Source organism: Equus quagga, chromosome 5, assembly GCF_021613505.1.
Source record: "Equus quagga isolate Etosha38 chromosome 5, UCLA_HA_Equagga_1.0, whole genome shotgun sequence".
Classification (NCBI taxonomy): Eukaryota; Metazoa; Chordata; class Mammalia; order Perissodactyla; family Equidae; genus Equus; species Equus quagga.
In genome coordinates, this window is record NC_060271.1 from 6,903,683 (window position 1) to 6,920,248 (window position 16,566).

The 16,566-nt window shown below is 34.7% G+C and overlaps 1 protein-coding gene across 7 annotated transcripts in view; it reads left to right on the forward strand.

Annotated features, from left to right (window-relative positions):
• Positions 1-16,566, forward strand: part of TUT4 (terminal uridylyl transferase 4) — a 116,139-nt gene that overhangs the window by 40,900 nt on the left and 58,673 nt on the right. For all 7 annotated transcript variants that reach the window (XM_046661304.1, XM_046661300.1, XM_046661302.1 and 4 more), the window contains exons 5-6: positions 12,869-13,046; positions 15,166-15,254. In XM_046661304.1, coding sequence (XP_046517260.1) covers positions 12,869-13,046; positions 15,166-15,254 — 267 coding nt within the window. The remainder of the gene's footprint in view (positions 1-12,868; positions 13,047-15,165; positions 15,255-16,566) is intronic.

Here is a 16,566-nt window from a genome sequence, read left to right on the forward strand (position 1 = left end):
TTTCTTGTTTTTGTTTCTGCATTGCTTAGGACAGTGTCTGACACACAGTAGGTGCTCAGTATGTTTTTCTTGAAAAATGAATGCATTAAAAAAATCAGGAACTCGGAAAAGAAATCATTCAAATTTTGCCAGCCTATTATTTTGATTTAATTAGAGCTCCAGAAGACTTAATAGAACGGAGGCAAAGTGGTAGTTTAGGAGATAATAGCTGAGAAATTTCAAGAAATGTTGGAAGATGCTATCAGTAGTTCTAGGAAGCTTAGGGAATTCCAAACAAGAAACTTAAAAAGGAAGCCAATGCACTTTATGTATGTATATAATATATATATGTTATATACAAATTCTAGAATGTTAAAAACAAACAAACAAGAAAACCTTAAAAGCAGCCATACTGGACTTCTGCTTTTGGTTGGAATAACGGACTGGATTTACTTTCTCCTTGAAATAACCCAAAAAAAAAAAAAAAAGACAAAAATAGCTAACAGTGGTTTTTAGGCTATGAAGGACAGGAAGTGAATGGAAAGCAAATGAGATGAGCCCAATGATTACTTCAGTTTGAGAGAGTTTGCAGATTGCGTTGTAGGGAGGGGAACCCACTGGACTCCCAGAGTTGAGATGGTCTTGAATCCAGGGAGTCCAAGGTGGCTAGAGTTTGCAGGACAGAATAACAAAAAGGAGAAAGCTATTCAGAGAGAAATCCAGAGATCCATGGGCAGTCCCCTCTGAGTATTCAGCACAATACTGGTTGGTTCATGCATGTGGGAAAGCTGCCTGAAGCCAGAGAAAGAACCACCTGAGGGAATTAGAGAGAACAGTGCGTGGAGCTCACACACATCTGGGAATAGTACCTTTCCACTATCTAGATTGGAAAACCTCGTACTTCATGGGGCATTGGGTAGAGTATTCAGAATGATCTTGTTTCAGTAGTGGGGAATATTTAGCTGTGAACTACGTGTGGTCTGGTCCTAACACATTTTAAAGACAGGACCCAAAAGGATAACTGTTTCCAAGTATTTAATGTCATTACAGAACAAAGCTTTAGAATATTTACAGAAATACAAAATATTCATCACCCCCAAAAAGTTCGCATTGTCTAGCATTTAATCAAAGATTAACTGGTATACAGGGAAACAGGAAAATACAAAACGTGATGAGGAGAAAAATCAGTCAATCAAAACTGACCTTGAACTGATATAGTAGAATTAGCAGAGAGGGACATTAAAACAGTTAACTATATTCCTGATGTTCTAAAAATTAAAGAGAGACATGGAAGATATAAAAAAGATTGAAATCAAACTTACAGAAATGAAAAGTACAGTGTCTAAGATGAAAAATACAATGACTATGACTAGTGGCAGATCAGACATTGCAGAAGAAAATGTTAGTGAACTTGAAGATAAAGCTATGGAAACTATCCAAAATGAAACAGAAAAGAACTTGAAAAAAAGAAAGAAAAGAGTGTCATTGAGCTTTTTTAAATAGATAATTGATATATGTGTATTTGTTCTACACACACTTCCAGAACATTGCAGAGGAAGAATGTTGCCCAGGTCAATCTTGAGGCCCACATTTCTCTGATAACAAAACTAGAAAAAGACATTAGTGAAAGAAAACTTCAGACCAATATCCTTCATGAAAATAAATGCAAAAATTCTAGACGTTATTTTAGCAAATTGAATCCAACAGTATATTTAAGGAAGAAATATATCATGACCAAGTGGACCTTTATTCCGAAGTGCAATGTTGGTTTATGATTAGAAAACCAATCAATGTAATTCATCATGTTAATGAACAAAAAAGAAAACTGTATGATCATCTCAGTAGATGCTGAATAGCATTAAAAACAATCCTGATAAAGAGTCTTGGCAAACTAGGAATAGATGGGAACTTCCTCACTATGACAAAGAACATCTCTGAGAAACTTACAGCTGACATTATATTTGATGATGAAAGACTGCTATCTCCCTAAGTTTAGGAAATAAGACAGGTGTGAAAATGGTATAGCTTCTATGGGAAGCAGTGTTGCGATTTCTCAAAAAATTGAAAGTGGAATTACCATATGATCCAGCAATTACACTTCTGTGTATATACTCAAAAGAATTGAAAGCAGGGTCTTGAAGAGGTATTTGTACACCCATGCTTATAGTAGCATTATTCACAATAACTAAAACATAGAAGCAACCCAAGTGTCCATCAACAGATGAATGGATAAGCAAAGTGTCATATGTATGTAGAATAGAATACTCAGCCTTAAAAAGGAAGGAAATTCTGATATGCTATAACATAGATGAACTGTTAGGACATTATACTAAATGAAATAAGCCAAGCACAAAAAGACAAATACTGTATGATTCCACTTAAGTGAGGTACTTCGAGTAGTCAAAATCAGAAAGAGAGAAAATAGAATGGTTGTTGCCAGGGCCTGCAGTGTTGGGGGAATAGGGAGTTATTATTAATGGGTATAGAGTTTCAATTTTGCAAGATGAAAAAATTCTGTGAATGATATTGATGATTGTACAACAATATGAATGTACTCAGTGCCACTTAATTGTACGCTTAAAAATGGTTAAAATAGTAAATTTTATGTTATGTATATTTAATAGCAATTAAAAATATTGGAAAAAAAATGTCCACTCTTACCACTTGTATTCGAGATTGTATTAGAGGTTCTAGCCAGTGCAGTCAGGCAAGAAAAAGAAAGAAAAGCCACCCACATTGGAAAGGAAAAAGTAAAACTACATTTGTAGAGATTTGATTGTTTATGTAGAGTATTTGGTGAAATGTAGAAGAGTCACTAGAACTAATGAATGAGTTTAGTAAGGTTCAGAATACAAGATCAATATGCGAAAATCAATTGTATTTTTATATACTAACAAACAGTACAAAATTGAAGTTAAGAAAAACTTTATGATAGCATTAAAAATATGCAAAACTGTGTACAAAAAATTCCTGAGAGAAATTAAAGAAGAGCTAAATGAGAAATAAACCCTGTTTATCCGTTGGAAAAATTGATATTGTTAAATGTCAGTTCTTTCTGTACTGAACTATAGATTCAACACAATCTCAACCAAAATCCTGAAGTGAAAACTGATTCTAAAATTCATATGAAAATGCAAAGGCCCTAGAAGATCCAAAACAACTTTGAAAAAGAACAAACTTGCAGGACTAACACCACCTGATTTCCAGACTTATAAAACAACAATCATCAAGACTGTGGTATTGGCATCAAGTAGACACATAGGTTGGTGGAGCAGAATAGTGAGTCTAAAAATAGGCTCACATATGTCTGAGCAACTGATTTTTGAAAAGATTCAAAGACAGTTCACTGCGGTTAAACATGGTTCTAGAATAATTAGATATCCACATGCAAAGAAAAAACTTCAATCCATAGCTTGTACTGTATTAAAAAAATAGCTCAAGATGAATGACAGACCTAAATGTAAAACCTAAAAGTGTAAAATTTCCAGAAGAAAAGATCAGTGAAAATCTTTATGACCTTGGATTAAGCAAAATTTCTTAAATATGACACCAAAGAAAAAAAATGATTAATGGAACTTCCTCCAAACTAGAAAGATACTGTTTAAAGGATGACGGTGTTAGCCACAGACCATGAGAAAATATCTGCAAATCATGTATCTGGTAAATGATATATATCTAGAAGGTATAAACAACTTTCAAAACTCAGTAATAAGTAAACAACCTGATAAAAATAATGGGCAAAAGATTTGAACTGACTTCATTAAAGAAGACATATAGATGTCAAGCACGTGAAAAGATGCTCAGTGTTATTTGTCATTAGAGAAATCGCTAATTAGAATACCTAAAGTCAAAAAGGCTGTACCAAGCATTGTCAAGGATGTGGAGGAACTGCAAGTTGCAGGCAGTTCTGTTGGAAATGTAAAATAGTACATTCACTTTTTTAAAAGGTTTATTTATTGGCATACCTCGTTTTATTGTGCTTTGCTTTATTGCACTTTGCAGATATTGTTTTTTATGAGACTCTCCACCAGCAAAAAGATTACAGCTTGCTGAAGGCTCAGATGATAGTTAGCATTTTTGAGCAATAAAGTGTTTTTAAATTAAGGTATGTACACTGTTTTTTTAGACATAGTGCTATTGCACACTTACTAGACTACAGTATAGTGTAAACATAACTTTTACATGCACTCGGAAACCAAAAAATTCACGTGACTCCCTTTATTGCGACATTCTCTTTATTGCGGTGGTCTGGAACTGAACCCGCAGTATCTTCGAGGTATGCCTGTATTTTTAAATTATTTTTTAAATTGAGATATAATTGACATATAATATTAGTTTCAGGTATACAACATAATGATTCAATATATGTATATTTTGTGAAATGATCACCACAATAAGTCTAGTTAATATCCACCACCACACATAATTACAAATTTTTCTCTTGAGAACTTTTAAGATTTCCTCTTAGCAACTTTCAAATATATAATACAGTATTATTAACTGTAGTCACCGCATTACATCCCCAGGACTTAATTGATTTATAACTGCAAGTTTGTATCTTTTGACCACTTTCACCCATTTCGCCCACTCCTCACCTGCTGCCTCTCATAACTACCAATCTGTTCTCTGTATCTGTGAGTTTGGGTTTTTTCTTTTGTAGATTCCACATAAAGGTGAAATTACATGGTATTTGTCATTCTCTGTCTGACTTAATTCACTTAAGTGTAGTGCCCTCAGAGTCCATCCATGTTGTTGCAAAATGGCAGGATTTCCTTCTTTTTTATGACTGAATAATATTCCATTGCGTGTATATGTGTGTGTGTGTATTCGTATGCCACATTTTCTTTATTCGTTCATCCATTCATGGACACTTAGGTTGTTTCCTTGACGTGGCTATTGTAAATAATGCTCCACTGAACATGGGGATGTACATATCTTTTCAAGTTAGTGTTTCTTTTCCCTTCAGATAAATACTCAGAAGTGGAATTGCTGGATCATATGGTAGTACATCCACTTTTGAAAACATTTTGGCAGCTTTTTAAAAAAGATAAATATGTACCTAATATGCAGTTCAGCCATTCCATTCCTATATATTTACCCAAGAGAAGCAAAAGCATATGTCTGTACAAATACTTGTGTATGAATGTTCATAGCAGCTTTAAATAATTAGCCAAAAAATGCAAATAAGCCAAATGTACATCAGTAGATGAATGGATATACAAAATGTGATATACCCATACCATGTTGTACTATTTAGCATAAAAAGGAATGAACTGTTGATACATAAAGTAACACAGATGAGTCTTAAAATAATTATCCTGAGTGAAAGAAGCCAGACAGAAATGAGTCTATACTGTGTGACTCCATTTATATAAAACTCAAGAAAATGCCAACTAAACCTATAGTCATGGAAAGTGAGTCACTGGTTGCCTGAGTATGGGTGTGGAGGGAGGAAGGATGATTACAAGGGGATATGAGGGCATTTTTGTGTGTGATTGATATGTTCATTATCTTAACTGTGTTTATGTTTTATGGTTGTACAGTCATGCACTGCAGAACAACATTTTGATCAATGACAGCATGTATGCTGGTGGTCCCATGAGCTTAATGCCATATAGCCTAGGTGTATAGTAGGCTATACCATCTCTGTTTGTGTTAGTACACTCTGTGATGTTTGTACAGTGATGAAATTGCCTAATGATGCATTTCTGAGAAATAGCCTGGTTGTTAAGTAACATATAACTGTATATGTGTGTCCAAAGTTAACCAAATTGTAAACTTTAAGTAGGTGCAGTTTATTGTATGTCAACGATATCTCAGTAAAGTTGTTTTTAAACAAAACAGCCAAAAAGAAAAGGTCAGGTCACCCATAAAGGTGCAGTAGTTGGGAATGTGGCTGACTTATGAATAGCAGCAATAGAAGCCAGGAGACAGTTGAATAGTATCTTTGGAGTTCAGGGTTGGGGAGACCTATCAACCTATATTTCTATACCCAATGAGATGATCTAACAATGGTGAGCACAGAATATAATGATAGACAAATGAAATGAGAGAGTTAACCTCCAAAAGACCCTCAGTAAAGGAAATTCTAAAGGGTATATTTTAGACTACGTGATGTTGGATAGTTGGGCAAAGACCTGATCGTGAATGAATATGTATACTATGTTAGAGTGTTTTTTTTTTTTTTTTTTAAAGATTTTATTTTTTTCCTTTTTCTCCCCAAAGCCCCCCGGTACATAGTTGTATATTCTTAGTTGTGGGTCCTTCTAGTTGTGGTATGTGGGACGCTGCCTCAGCGTGGCTCAATGAATGGTGCCATGTCCGCGCCCAGGATTCGAACTGACGAAACACTGGGCCGCCTGCAGCGGAGTGCGCGAACTTAACCACTCTGCCACGGGGCCGGCCCTGAGTGTTTGGTTTTTATTTTGAGGTTTATGGAGCTTAGTGACATGTATTTTTTCAAGATCACTCACCCTGGCATCAGTGCAAAAGAAGCCTTTGAAGGATCTAGGTTGGGGAGACCAGTTAGTCATTTATGATAATCTAGTCAGGCAGTGGTGAGCATTTGATATTAAGTAATAGTTAGTAAGATTGGAGTTGAGGTTAGAGCTTTAAGAGAATTTAGGATGTAGAATTGTGGAGGTGGAGGCCTGGGGTGTTGAGAATGATTTTAAGGTATCTGATTTGTGATATTATTATAGATTCTGATGCTGTTTGCTTAGAGGAAATACAAAAAGAAAAATGTTTTAGAACATACTGAGTTTGAAACACTTGCAGGACATTTCAAGTAGAGATGTTTACTGATCAGTTGAATGTAAGGGTCTGGAATTTATTTTAGGAACTGGTGATTCAGCTTTGGTAATCTTCAGCATATTGAAGTCATAGGTGTGGGTAAGATCACCCAAGGGACTGAGAAGGAGAGAAGATCAAAAAACACAAACGTTTAAGGGTCTGGTAGATGAAGAGCAGCAAATAGATTGGAGAATGATAAGAAAAATAGGAAAAATAGAGAGAAAGGTATCACAGAAACTCAAAGAAAGGAGAGTTTCAAGAGGGTAGTCCAAAGTGTTTGATAATATGGATAAAAAATAATCTAAGAACGTAAAAATCTCTGACTTGGCAACTAAGGAGGTTTTGATAATCCTGGTAAGAGCAGTTTCTGTTTTAGAGCTAATCACAGTTTTGAGTGAGCAGGTTCAAGAAAAGGTGTATATATTCTACTTGCAGGAAACTTCGTTGTGAAAGAAGGGAAGATTGGTCGTAGCTTGAGTGGCACACAAGATCTTTTTTTTTAATATGGCATAGTGGAGCTCTCATCACAGTTTACAGTTTTAATGTTTTTAATTCCGATAATCATTTGATTAATCTTTATCTCTCTCTTGACTGTAAGCTCCATGAAGGCAGGGATTATATGCATTCTTTTTTCCCATTGTAACTCCATTGTCTAGAACAGTGCCTGGCACATAGTTGCTCCATAATATTTGTTGGGTAATTGTTTAAATGGAAGTGGAAAGAGCAAGAAGCTTTGGACTTAGACCGAGATTTAATTCTCACTTCCTCAGATATTTAACATCTCTAAGCCTTAGTTTTCCTATCAATAACATGATTTTGATAGTATCTACCTGGGGAGGTGTATTACAAGAGTTTAAGTAACATAACATCTGTAAAGCCCATGACACAATGCCAGGCCTATAGCAGGTACTTAATGGTGGTGGTTGTTGCTGGTATTGTAGAGGTAGAGAGTGCTTACTTGATGAAGATACAAACTGGTAGATGGGGCAGTGTTTAAAATGAGGAGAATGAGTTGATTACTTGAGGAGATAAAGAGTGAATAGAATTTAGAGCATGTTATTAATCATGAATTAAAGAGAGCATTTCATTTTATTGGAAAGGAAAGACATTAAGAAGGCTTCACTGAATATTTGACATTCAAGCTACAAGGAAGAGTGTAAGGGCCTATTAGGCATAGAGAACAAAATGAGTAAAGGCGTGGAGGTCCAATAGCATATATGGTATTTGGAGGCTGGTGACTGTTTAACTGTGGATATCTGCCAGAAATGTTGAAGGTAGTAGAGGGAATGGTTGCAGGAGGATCTAAAAAGGCAGGCTGAAACTAAATTGCTGTACGTTCTATGTTAAGAAGATGATGCATTATCTTATTGGTGCCATTGAAGGTTTAACAATTTTCTTATTGTAGTAAAATATATAACTTAAAATTTACCATTTTAACCATTTTTAAGTGTACAGTTCAATGACATTAAGTGTGGTCACATTGTACAAGCATCTGCGCTATCCATTTCCAGAACTTTTTCATCACCCCGTATTGAAACTCTGTACTCATTAAACAATAGCACCTCATTCCCCTCTCCCCCTTGCCCCTGGTAATCACCATTCTACTTTCTGTCTCTATGTATTTGACTATTGTAGGTACCTCAGGTAAGTGGAATCATGTAATATTTCTCCTTTTTTGCTTATTTCGCTTAGCATAATGTCTTCAAGTTTCAACCAGGTTGTAGTGTGTATCAGAATTTCCTTTTTAATGTTGAATAATATTCCATTCTATGTATATACCATATTTTGTGTATCTATTCATCTATAGATAGATATTTGGGTTGTTTCTGCATTTGCCTATTATAAACAATGTTGATATGAACATTGATGTAGAAATACTTGTTTGAATCCGTGCTTTCATTTCTTTTGTATATATACCCGGAGGGGGAATTTCTGGATCAAGTGGTAAATCTATGTTTAATTTTTTGAGGAACTGCCACCCTGTTTTCCATAGCAGCTGCACTGTTTTACATTCCCACCACCAATGCACAACAGTTTAGTTTCTCCACATTCATAAAACTCTTTTTGTAGTTGTTGTTTTGATAATAGCCATCCTAATGAATGTGAAGTGGTATCTCATTGTGATTTTGATCTGCATTTCCCTGGTGTTAGTGATGTTGAGCACCTTTTCATGTGCTTCTTGTCCATCTGTATGTTTTCTTTGGAGAAATGTCTATTCAGGTCCTTTGAGTTAGGTTGTTTTCTTGTTGAGTTTTAGGAGTTCTTTCTATGTTCTGAATATGAATCCCTTATCGTATATGTGATTTGCAAGTATTTTCTCCCATTCTGTGGGTAGCCTTTTTATTGTTAATAGTGTTGTTTGTTACACAAAAGTTTTTAATTTTCATGAAGTCCAGTTTGTCTGTTTTCTTTTGTTGCCTGTGTTTTATTTCATATCCAAGAAATCATTGCCAAATCCAATGTCATGAAGCTTTTCTCTTCTGTTTTTCTTTTAAGAGTTCTATAATTTTGCTCTTACATTAGGTCTTTGATCCATTTTGAGTTAATTTTTGTATATGGTATAAGGTAAAGGTCAACATTGTAAGTGGATATCCACTTTCCCTATCACCATTTGTTGAAGAGACAGTCCTTTCTCCATTGAATGGTCTTGACACCCTTATTAAAAATCATTCAACCATGTATGTTAGCTTCTATTTCTGGGCTCTCTGTTTTATTCTCTTGGCCTATATGTGTGTCTTTATGCCAGTACCATGCTGTTTTGTTTACTCTGGCTTTGTAGTAAGTTTTGAAATCAGAAAATCTAAGTTCTTTAACTTTGTTCTTCTTTTTCAAGATCGTTTTGGCTATTCTGGGTCCGTTGAGATTCCATGTGAATTTTAGGATCAATTTTTTCTTTCTGCAAAAAATGTCATTGGGATTTTGATGGAGATTGCATTGAATCTGTAGATCATTTTGGGTAGTATTGACATCTTAACGATATTGAGTCTGCCAACCCATGAACATGTATGTCTTTCTCTTTATTCATGTCTTCTTTAATTTCTTTAAGTAATATTTTGTTGTTGTCAGTGTACAAGTCTTTTATCTCCTTGGTTAAGTTAATTCCTAAGCATTTTATTTTCTTTGTTGCTATTTTAAACGCAGTTGTTTTCTTAATTTCCTTTTCAGATTGTTCATTGTTAGTGTATAGAAATGCAACTGATTTTTGTGTATTGATTTGTATCCTACTTTGCTGAATTTGTATGTTAGTTATAACAGTTTTTTCGTGGAATCTTTAGGGTTTTCTACATATTAGATTATGTTATCTATGACTAGAGGTAGTTTTACTTCTTCCTCTCCAGTTTAGATGCCTTTTATTTCTTGCGTAATTCCTCTTCCAATAATATGTTGAGTAGGTGGTGAAAATGGACATTCTTGACTTGTTCCTGATCTTAGAGGAAAAGCTTTCAGTCTTTCACCATTGAGAATGATGTTAGCTGTGGGTTTCTCATATGCAGTCTTTATTGTGTTGAGGTAGTTTCCTTTTATTCCTAGTTTGTTGAGTGTTTTCTTTTTTTTAACCACAAAAGGTGTTAAATTTTGTCAAATGCTTTTTGTGCATCAATTGAGATGCTCGTGTTATTTTTCCTTTCATTCTGTTAAGGTGGTGTATTATATTGATAGGTTATTGTATGTTGAACCATTTTTGCATTCTAGGAGTAAATTGCATTTGGTCGTGGTGTATAATCCCTTTAGTATTCTGCTGAATTCGATTTGCTAGTATTTTGTTGAGGATTTATTAAAGGTTTTTAAGTAGGAGAATAACTGGTGGAAATATGGGGAATGGGATGAAGGGCCAGACTCGAAATGAGAGACTAATTAGGAGGCTCTTGTCTCTTATGCAAGTTTTCCCAGTCTAAACTAATTCTTTCCAGGATTTACCTCATCTCAGTAGAAGGTGCCACCATTTACCCAGTGCTTAAGACAAGGACCTTTGAGTCATCTTTGATTCATCTCTTTCTTTAACACCCCACATTTCAGATCATTAGTAAATTTTGTAGAATTTACCTTCAAGATATTATATATTCCAAATTTAGCCATTTGTAACACACCTGTACTCTTTCTGCTTTGGTCTAAGCTACCACCATCTCACCTGAACTATTTCCAACTTACCCCTCTTTGTGCCCCTCCACAACCCCCCCCCAGTCTGTTCTTCATTTAGGTGCCAAGATTATTCTTTTAAAATATGTCATATCATGTTACTTCCTGCTCATAGCCCTTCAGTGACTTCCTAACTTAGAATAAAATTCTAAGCTCTTATCAAGTTTCGTAAGGTCAGTACAATATTTGGCTTGTAGTTAGCTTTTCAACCTCATCATCTTCCCCGGTCACTCCTTTGTTACTCAGCTCCAGCCACATTAATCTTTTCAAATAACATTAGATAATTTCTTGCTTCTGAGTCTTTGTATTTACTGTTCTTTGTTTCTAGAATGCTGTTCCCCCAGAAATTTAAATGTCTCTTTCCTTCACTTCTGTCAGGTATTTGCTTAAATATTACCTGTTTAGAGTGGCCGCCTTTGTCTACTCTATTCTAAAATAACAACTTCCCATCAGTCTGTAGCCTCTTACCCTGTTTTATTTTTCTTCATAGCACTACCTGACATGTTAGTATATATGTATTTATTTTTCTGTTGTCTATTTCCTCTAACTAGAATGTAAGTTACATAAGGGCAAGGGCTTCATTGATTATATGTATGATAGAGAATATATGAGGGTATCAGGAGGATATGAGGATGATCAGTGATATGAGGATATCAATGAGAATGTTTCATGAAACAGGATCCTAAAGGAAGTAGGATAGGCTTATTAATAGCATAAATAGAGGTGTGTGTTCATTTATTGTCTTTGATCTTCTTATTTCTGTGACAATAAAGCAATATAATTTAAAGTATTTTGTGGTACTTCTATGTATTTAAAGATAATTTTGTTGAATGTTAATCTTGTATCATTTTTTCATTTAGTATGTTGCTATTAATACCTTGGATGAATCTTAAAAAAAATAAACACTCATTTAGACACTCATCCAAGACTTAGATTATAATTAAGATTGCAGAAATGGTCACAGAAACTTATCAAAATGAGGTTGTTTTAGCTCCTGTGTTTGATCATTCTATACCTTAGGTAAACTTTACTTATGTTAAGACTGAATATGGTAACATGAATAAAAATTAGGAATCGATCAAAGTCTTTGTTTAACTATATTGGAGGGGACGGGGAGAACAAACTACTTTTAATTATTATATGTGTTAGGAGCTCCATGTCTCAAAAAATAGGAGATTGTTTCTTGACTGAAATGTCATAATAGAAAATGCCTTTGTAATATTATTAAATAAAATAAATTAAATAAAAGAAATTACCACGTAAGATTGTATGTGATTTTCTTCTTTGCATTTTCCTATATTTTGTGTAGCTTTTGCAATTAGCATGTATTTTTTAATCAGAATAATAAATTAATTTTAAAAAGTCACTGTGCATCTATAATATAATAGTCCCTCTTTAGCTTCTTGGTGTAAATTGGCTTTCAGACTTTTAGCAAAATAGAGGTTTTTTTGAACATTTTGCTTGAGTTAGATAAAATAACAGAAGTCAATTGTAAGTGGTAGGCAGTATTTCACATGTGATGATAGTGTCTAGGATGTTTTCCTGTGACCATTTAATCTCATACTCTGTATGCAGGTCAGAGAGATTCAAGACCTTCTGCTACATCTGAGACAACATCTGTTTGTTGCAACAAAATTATCACCTGAGAGTTGTACCTATGGTATCTTGGCTTTGATGTAGGATTTCAGAATTTATGCAGATAGTAAAGTAGAACAAGTTTTATTTTTTTAATGTTTAATAGCAACGTTCCCCACAGCGCCTCTCATTCTTCCAATCCAGTTTCACAAAGGCAGATATCTCTCTCTCTTGTTCATCTCTATATTCTAGATGTCTTGAATCTGGCACATAGAAAGCGAATATTTGTTGAGTTAATATGTTTCTGTCCTTCCCTCTTGCCTAAAAGGACATTAAAATAGAAATTTTTTTTTTATGTTGTTGTTGTTAAACATTACACTAATAGGAAAAACAGGAAGAAAGTGAACTTCGTTCTCTGCCACCTCCTTCCCCTGCCCACTTGGCTGCTTTAAGTGTGGCAGTTATTGAATTAGTAAAAGAACAAGGAATAACAGATGATGACCTCAGAATCCGCCAGGAAATTGTGGAGGAAATGTCAAAGGTTGTAACAACATGTTTACCAGGTACAAATACATTTTATATTTATTTTTTAAATTACACAATTCTTCTCCTTGCTCCTATTGAACTTAGGGTAAATTTCTTAATGTTTTCCGTTCTCTTTTTTCCTCCATCTTAAAAGTAGGTGAATTTAATTGTTTTATAAATGACTTTTTTGGGAAATATTTCAGAGAAGGAAATGGAGAATTATGGCACAGTATAATGTTTGTAATAAAAAAGAAATACAGGGTAATTTCTTAGTGGTCGAATATTATATTTTACATTAATTTTATAATTAATTTTTTAATATTGTTGACTTCTGAATGGGCATTTTAGTTATACTGTTTCAGTACATACATTTCAACCAGTCACTGAATAAAATTCCTATTGCCTGATGGTGGGGAAAAATTAATTTACTTTAAGTAGGGATATTGGAGGTAAAATCTGCACTTTTCTTTTTGACTCTCGTCTTTCTTTACAGAAAGCTTATGTTTTTGGTGCAAAGGGGAGTTGGGCCAGATTTATTGGAGACATTTATGTATAGCTTATTTGCTTAGCCTTCATAATTTTTTTGCATGAGTAGAGAATTTAAGTAAATGTATATTAAATAAGACTTATTTCTTACCACCTAAGGGGTTTTGGACAGTTGATAAATTATAGTTTCACATAGAGCCATTGTGAGATTTCTAAGAAAGAATATAAAATTGAAATTTAAAAATGGAAAACATTTTCTTTTCTCTTTATTATTTCTGTAATAATGTGGTTTTCTATCTAAAATACATTGAATACTGATTTAAATTATATGTGGAAATAATTCACCATTAGAAAAATTTTCTACGAATAGAAATGAAATTTTTATGATTTTAATGATTTGGATGACTTTGACATTCTGTGAACTGGAAAAGTAGACTTTTACGTATACAACTGAGTATGAACTTACACTTTGTAAGAAATTAAACCTGCCTGATCAGTCCCAATCATTATTATTATTTTTTTTTGTGAGGAAGGTTTGCCCTAAGCTAACGTCCATTGCCACACTTCCTTTTTTTTTTTTTTTTTTGCTTGAGAAAGATTAACTCTGAGCTAACATCTGTGACAGTCTTCCTCTGCTTTGTATGTGGGATGCCTCCACAGTATGACTGATGAGTGGAGCAGGTCTGTGCCCAGGATCCAGGCCCATAAACCTGGGCCACTGAAGCAGAGTGCGTGGAACTTTAATCACTCAGCCACGGTGCCAGCCCCCTCCTCATGTTATTTTTTACCTTGCTCTCTGGTGAGATCCTTTTAAAATTGGCCTTATTATGATTTTTGATAAAACATATTTGATAATCTGAGAAAGATGTAGGTATTATGTTACTTGTTCCTATTTATTTTGTTCTATGAACTCTTGAAAGCCAGAGTTTCTTTGGTTTTAGGTTTGCAGTATGAATTGAATTGACTTGACTTTATTTTATCTTATTTTTTTTTGTGAGGAAGATTGGTCCTGAGCTAGCATCTGTTGCTAGTCCTCCTCTTTTTGCTTGAGAAAGATTGTCACTGAGCTAACATCTGTACCAATCTTCCTCTGTTTTATGTGGGATGCCTCCACAGTGTGGCTTGACAGGCAGTGCTAGTCTGCACCTGGGACCTGAACCTGTGAACTCAGGGCCGCTGAAGCAGAGTGTACAAACTTAACCACTACACCACTGGGCTGGCCCCTTGACTTTGTATTTTTAAAGAGCATTAGCATTGAATGTCTGTGATCCCTTCCCCATTTAAAGTGCTATCTCTTACATAAATATAAGTATCTAAAAATAAATGTAGTTTGTGATGGTAGCTATAGCTAGGTTAGTACGTTTTTTTACTGTTGCATATTAAATGCTAACCATACTTCTAGTCATTCCTAAATGAAGTATTACTAGAATTTTGTTTAAACACTGAACTTTTATGAGTAATTTCTCTCTTCCTTCTCTGTTCCTGAACCTCGTAACTGAGAAACATTTTTATTATTTTGTAGACCAGCTAGGAAGGATGGCATTCTTCTATAATTGTTGTACTGGAATTGGAAGACATATAATTGAAATATATATAGTTTTCCTACTAGTTTTTTAAAGTTCCCATATTTGCACACTATTTCATGCTTTGATATTTTTCCTTTATTTCCAGAGTGTTCACTTAGGTTATATGGCACGTCTCTAACTAAGTTTGCTCTGAAAAGTAGTGACGTTAATATAGATATAAAATTTCCTCCCAAGGTAAGTAATTAGAAAAGAACCTTTCTTTTGTGGTTTTTCACTAGTACTTGGTGTTTTTTATCGATTATCTTCTTAGAGAAGATATAGGGCCCTATAAAACTTTGGCTTGTAGAATGTTACCGTCATGATTAAACAGTGCTTTTGCAAACACTATTAGGTGTCGCCATAGGTAAAATAAAAGAAATGAGACAGGAAAAAAAGGAAACACAGTAAGGCAGTCAAGAAAAAAAGGAATATTGCTTATGTTTGAGTGTGTTGAACAGTTATCGCTTATGGTAAGCATTATTGGAAGTGGAAAGACCTTTGAAGTAGTACGTCTGTGTTCAAATCTTGGCTGATTACTCGAACTTTCTGAGCCTCAGTTTCCTAATTTCTGAAACAGGGGTAATAACTTTTATATTAAATAAGGTTATTTTAAATATGATATATACCAGGTATTTTTGTATAGTGCCTGGTACATTATGGGTACTTTTAATAAATAATAGCTAGTACAATTAGTAAAAGTACTGATATTGTTTAGCACTGCTAACATTGCTTATATATTGACATATCAAACATTTAAAATAATCATTTCACATTTTGTGTGTTTTTAATTTTAGTTTATGCTTGAGGTTATTTTTGAGTGAAAGTCTAATACATTTACTTACAGTTAACCTATGATTATTAAATACTTTTAAATAACAGCAAAGTACACATTAAACTACACATTTGACAAGCTTATTATTTAAAGTAGTATTTTTTTTCTTTTTCTTTTTCTGAGGAAGATTAGTCCTGAGCTAACATCTGCTGCCAGTCTTCCTCTTTTTGCTGAGGAAGACTGGCCCTGAGCTAACATCCATGCCCATCTTCCTCCACTTTATATGTGGGATGCCTACCACAGCATGGCTTGCCAAGAGGTGCCTTGTCCGCATTGGGATCCGAACTGGCAAACCCCGGGCCGCCAAAGTGGAATGTACGAACTTAACCGCTTTGCCCCTGGGCTGGCCCCTAAAGTAGTATTTTTTTTTTTTTTTTAAAGATTTTATTTTTTCCTTTTTCTCCCCAAAGCCCCCCGGTTCATAGTTGTGTATTCTTCGTTGTGGGTTCTTCTAGTTGTGGCATGTGGGACACTGCCTCAGCGTGGTCTGATGAGCAGTGCCATGTCCGCGCCCAGGATTCGAACTAACGAAACACTGGGCCGCCTGCAGCGGAGCGCGCGAACTTAACCACTCGGCCACGGGGCCAGCCCCCCTAAAGTAGTATTTTAATCTAAGCCTTTGACCATGATTCCAGTTGTCAGTATCCCTTAAATTTCTTAGCTCAACAACTTCTC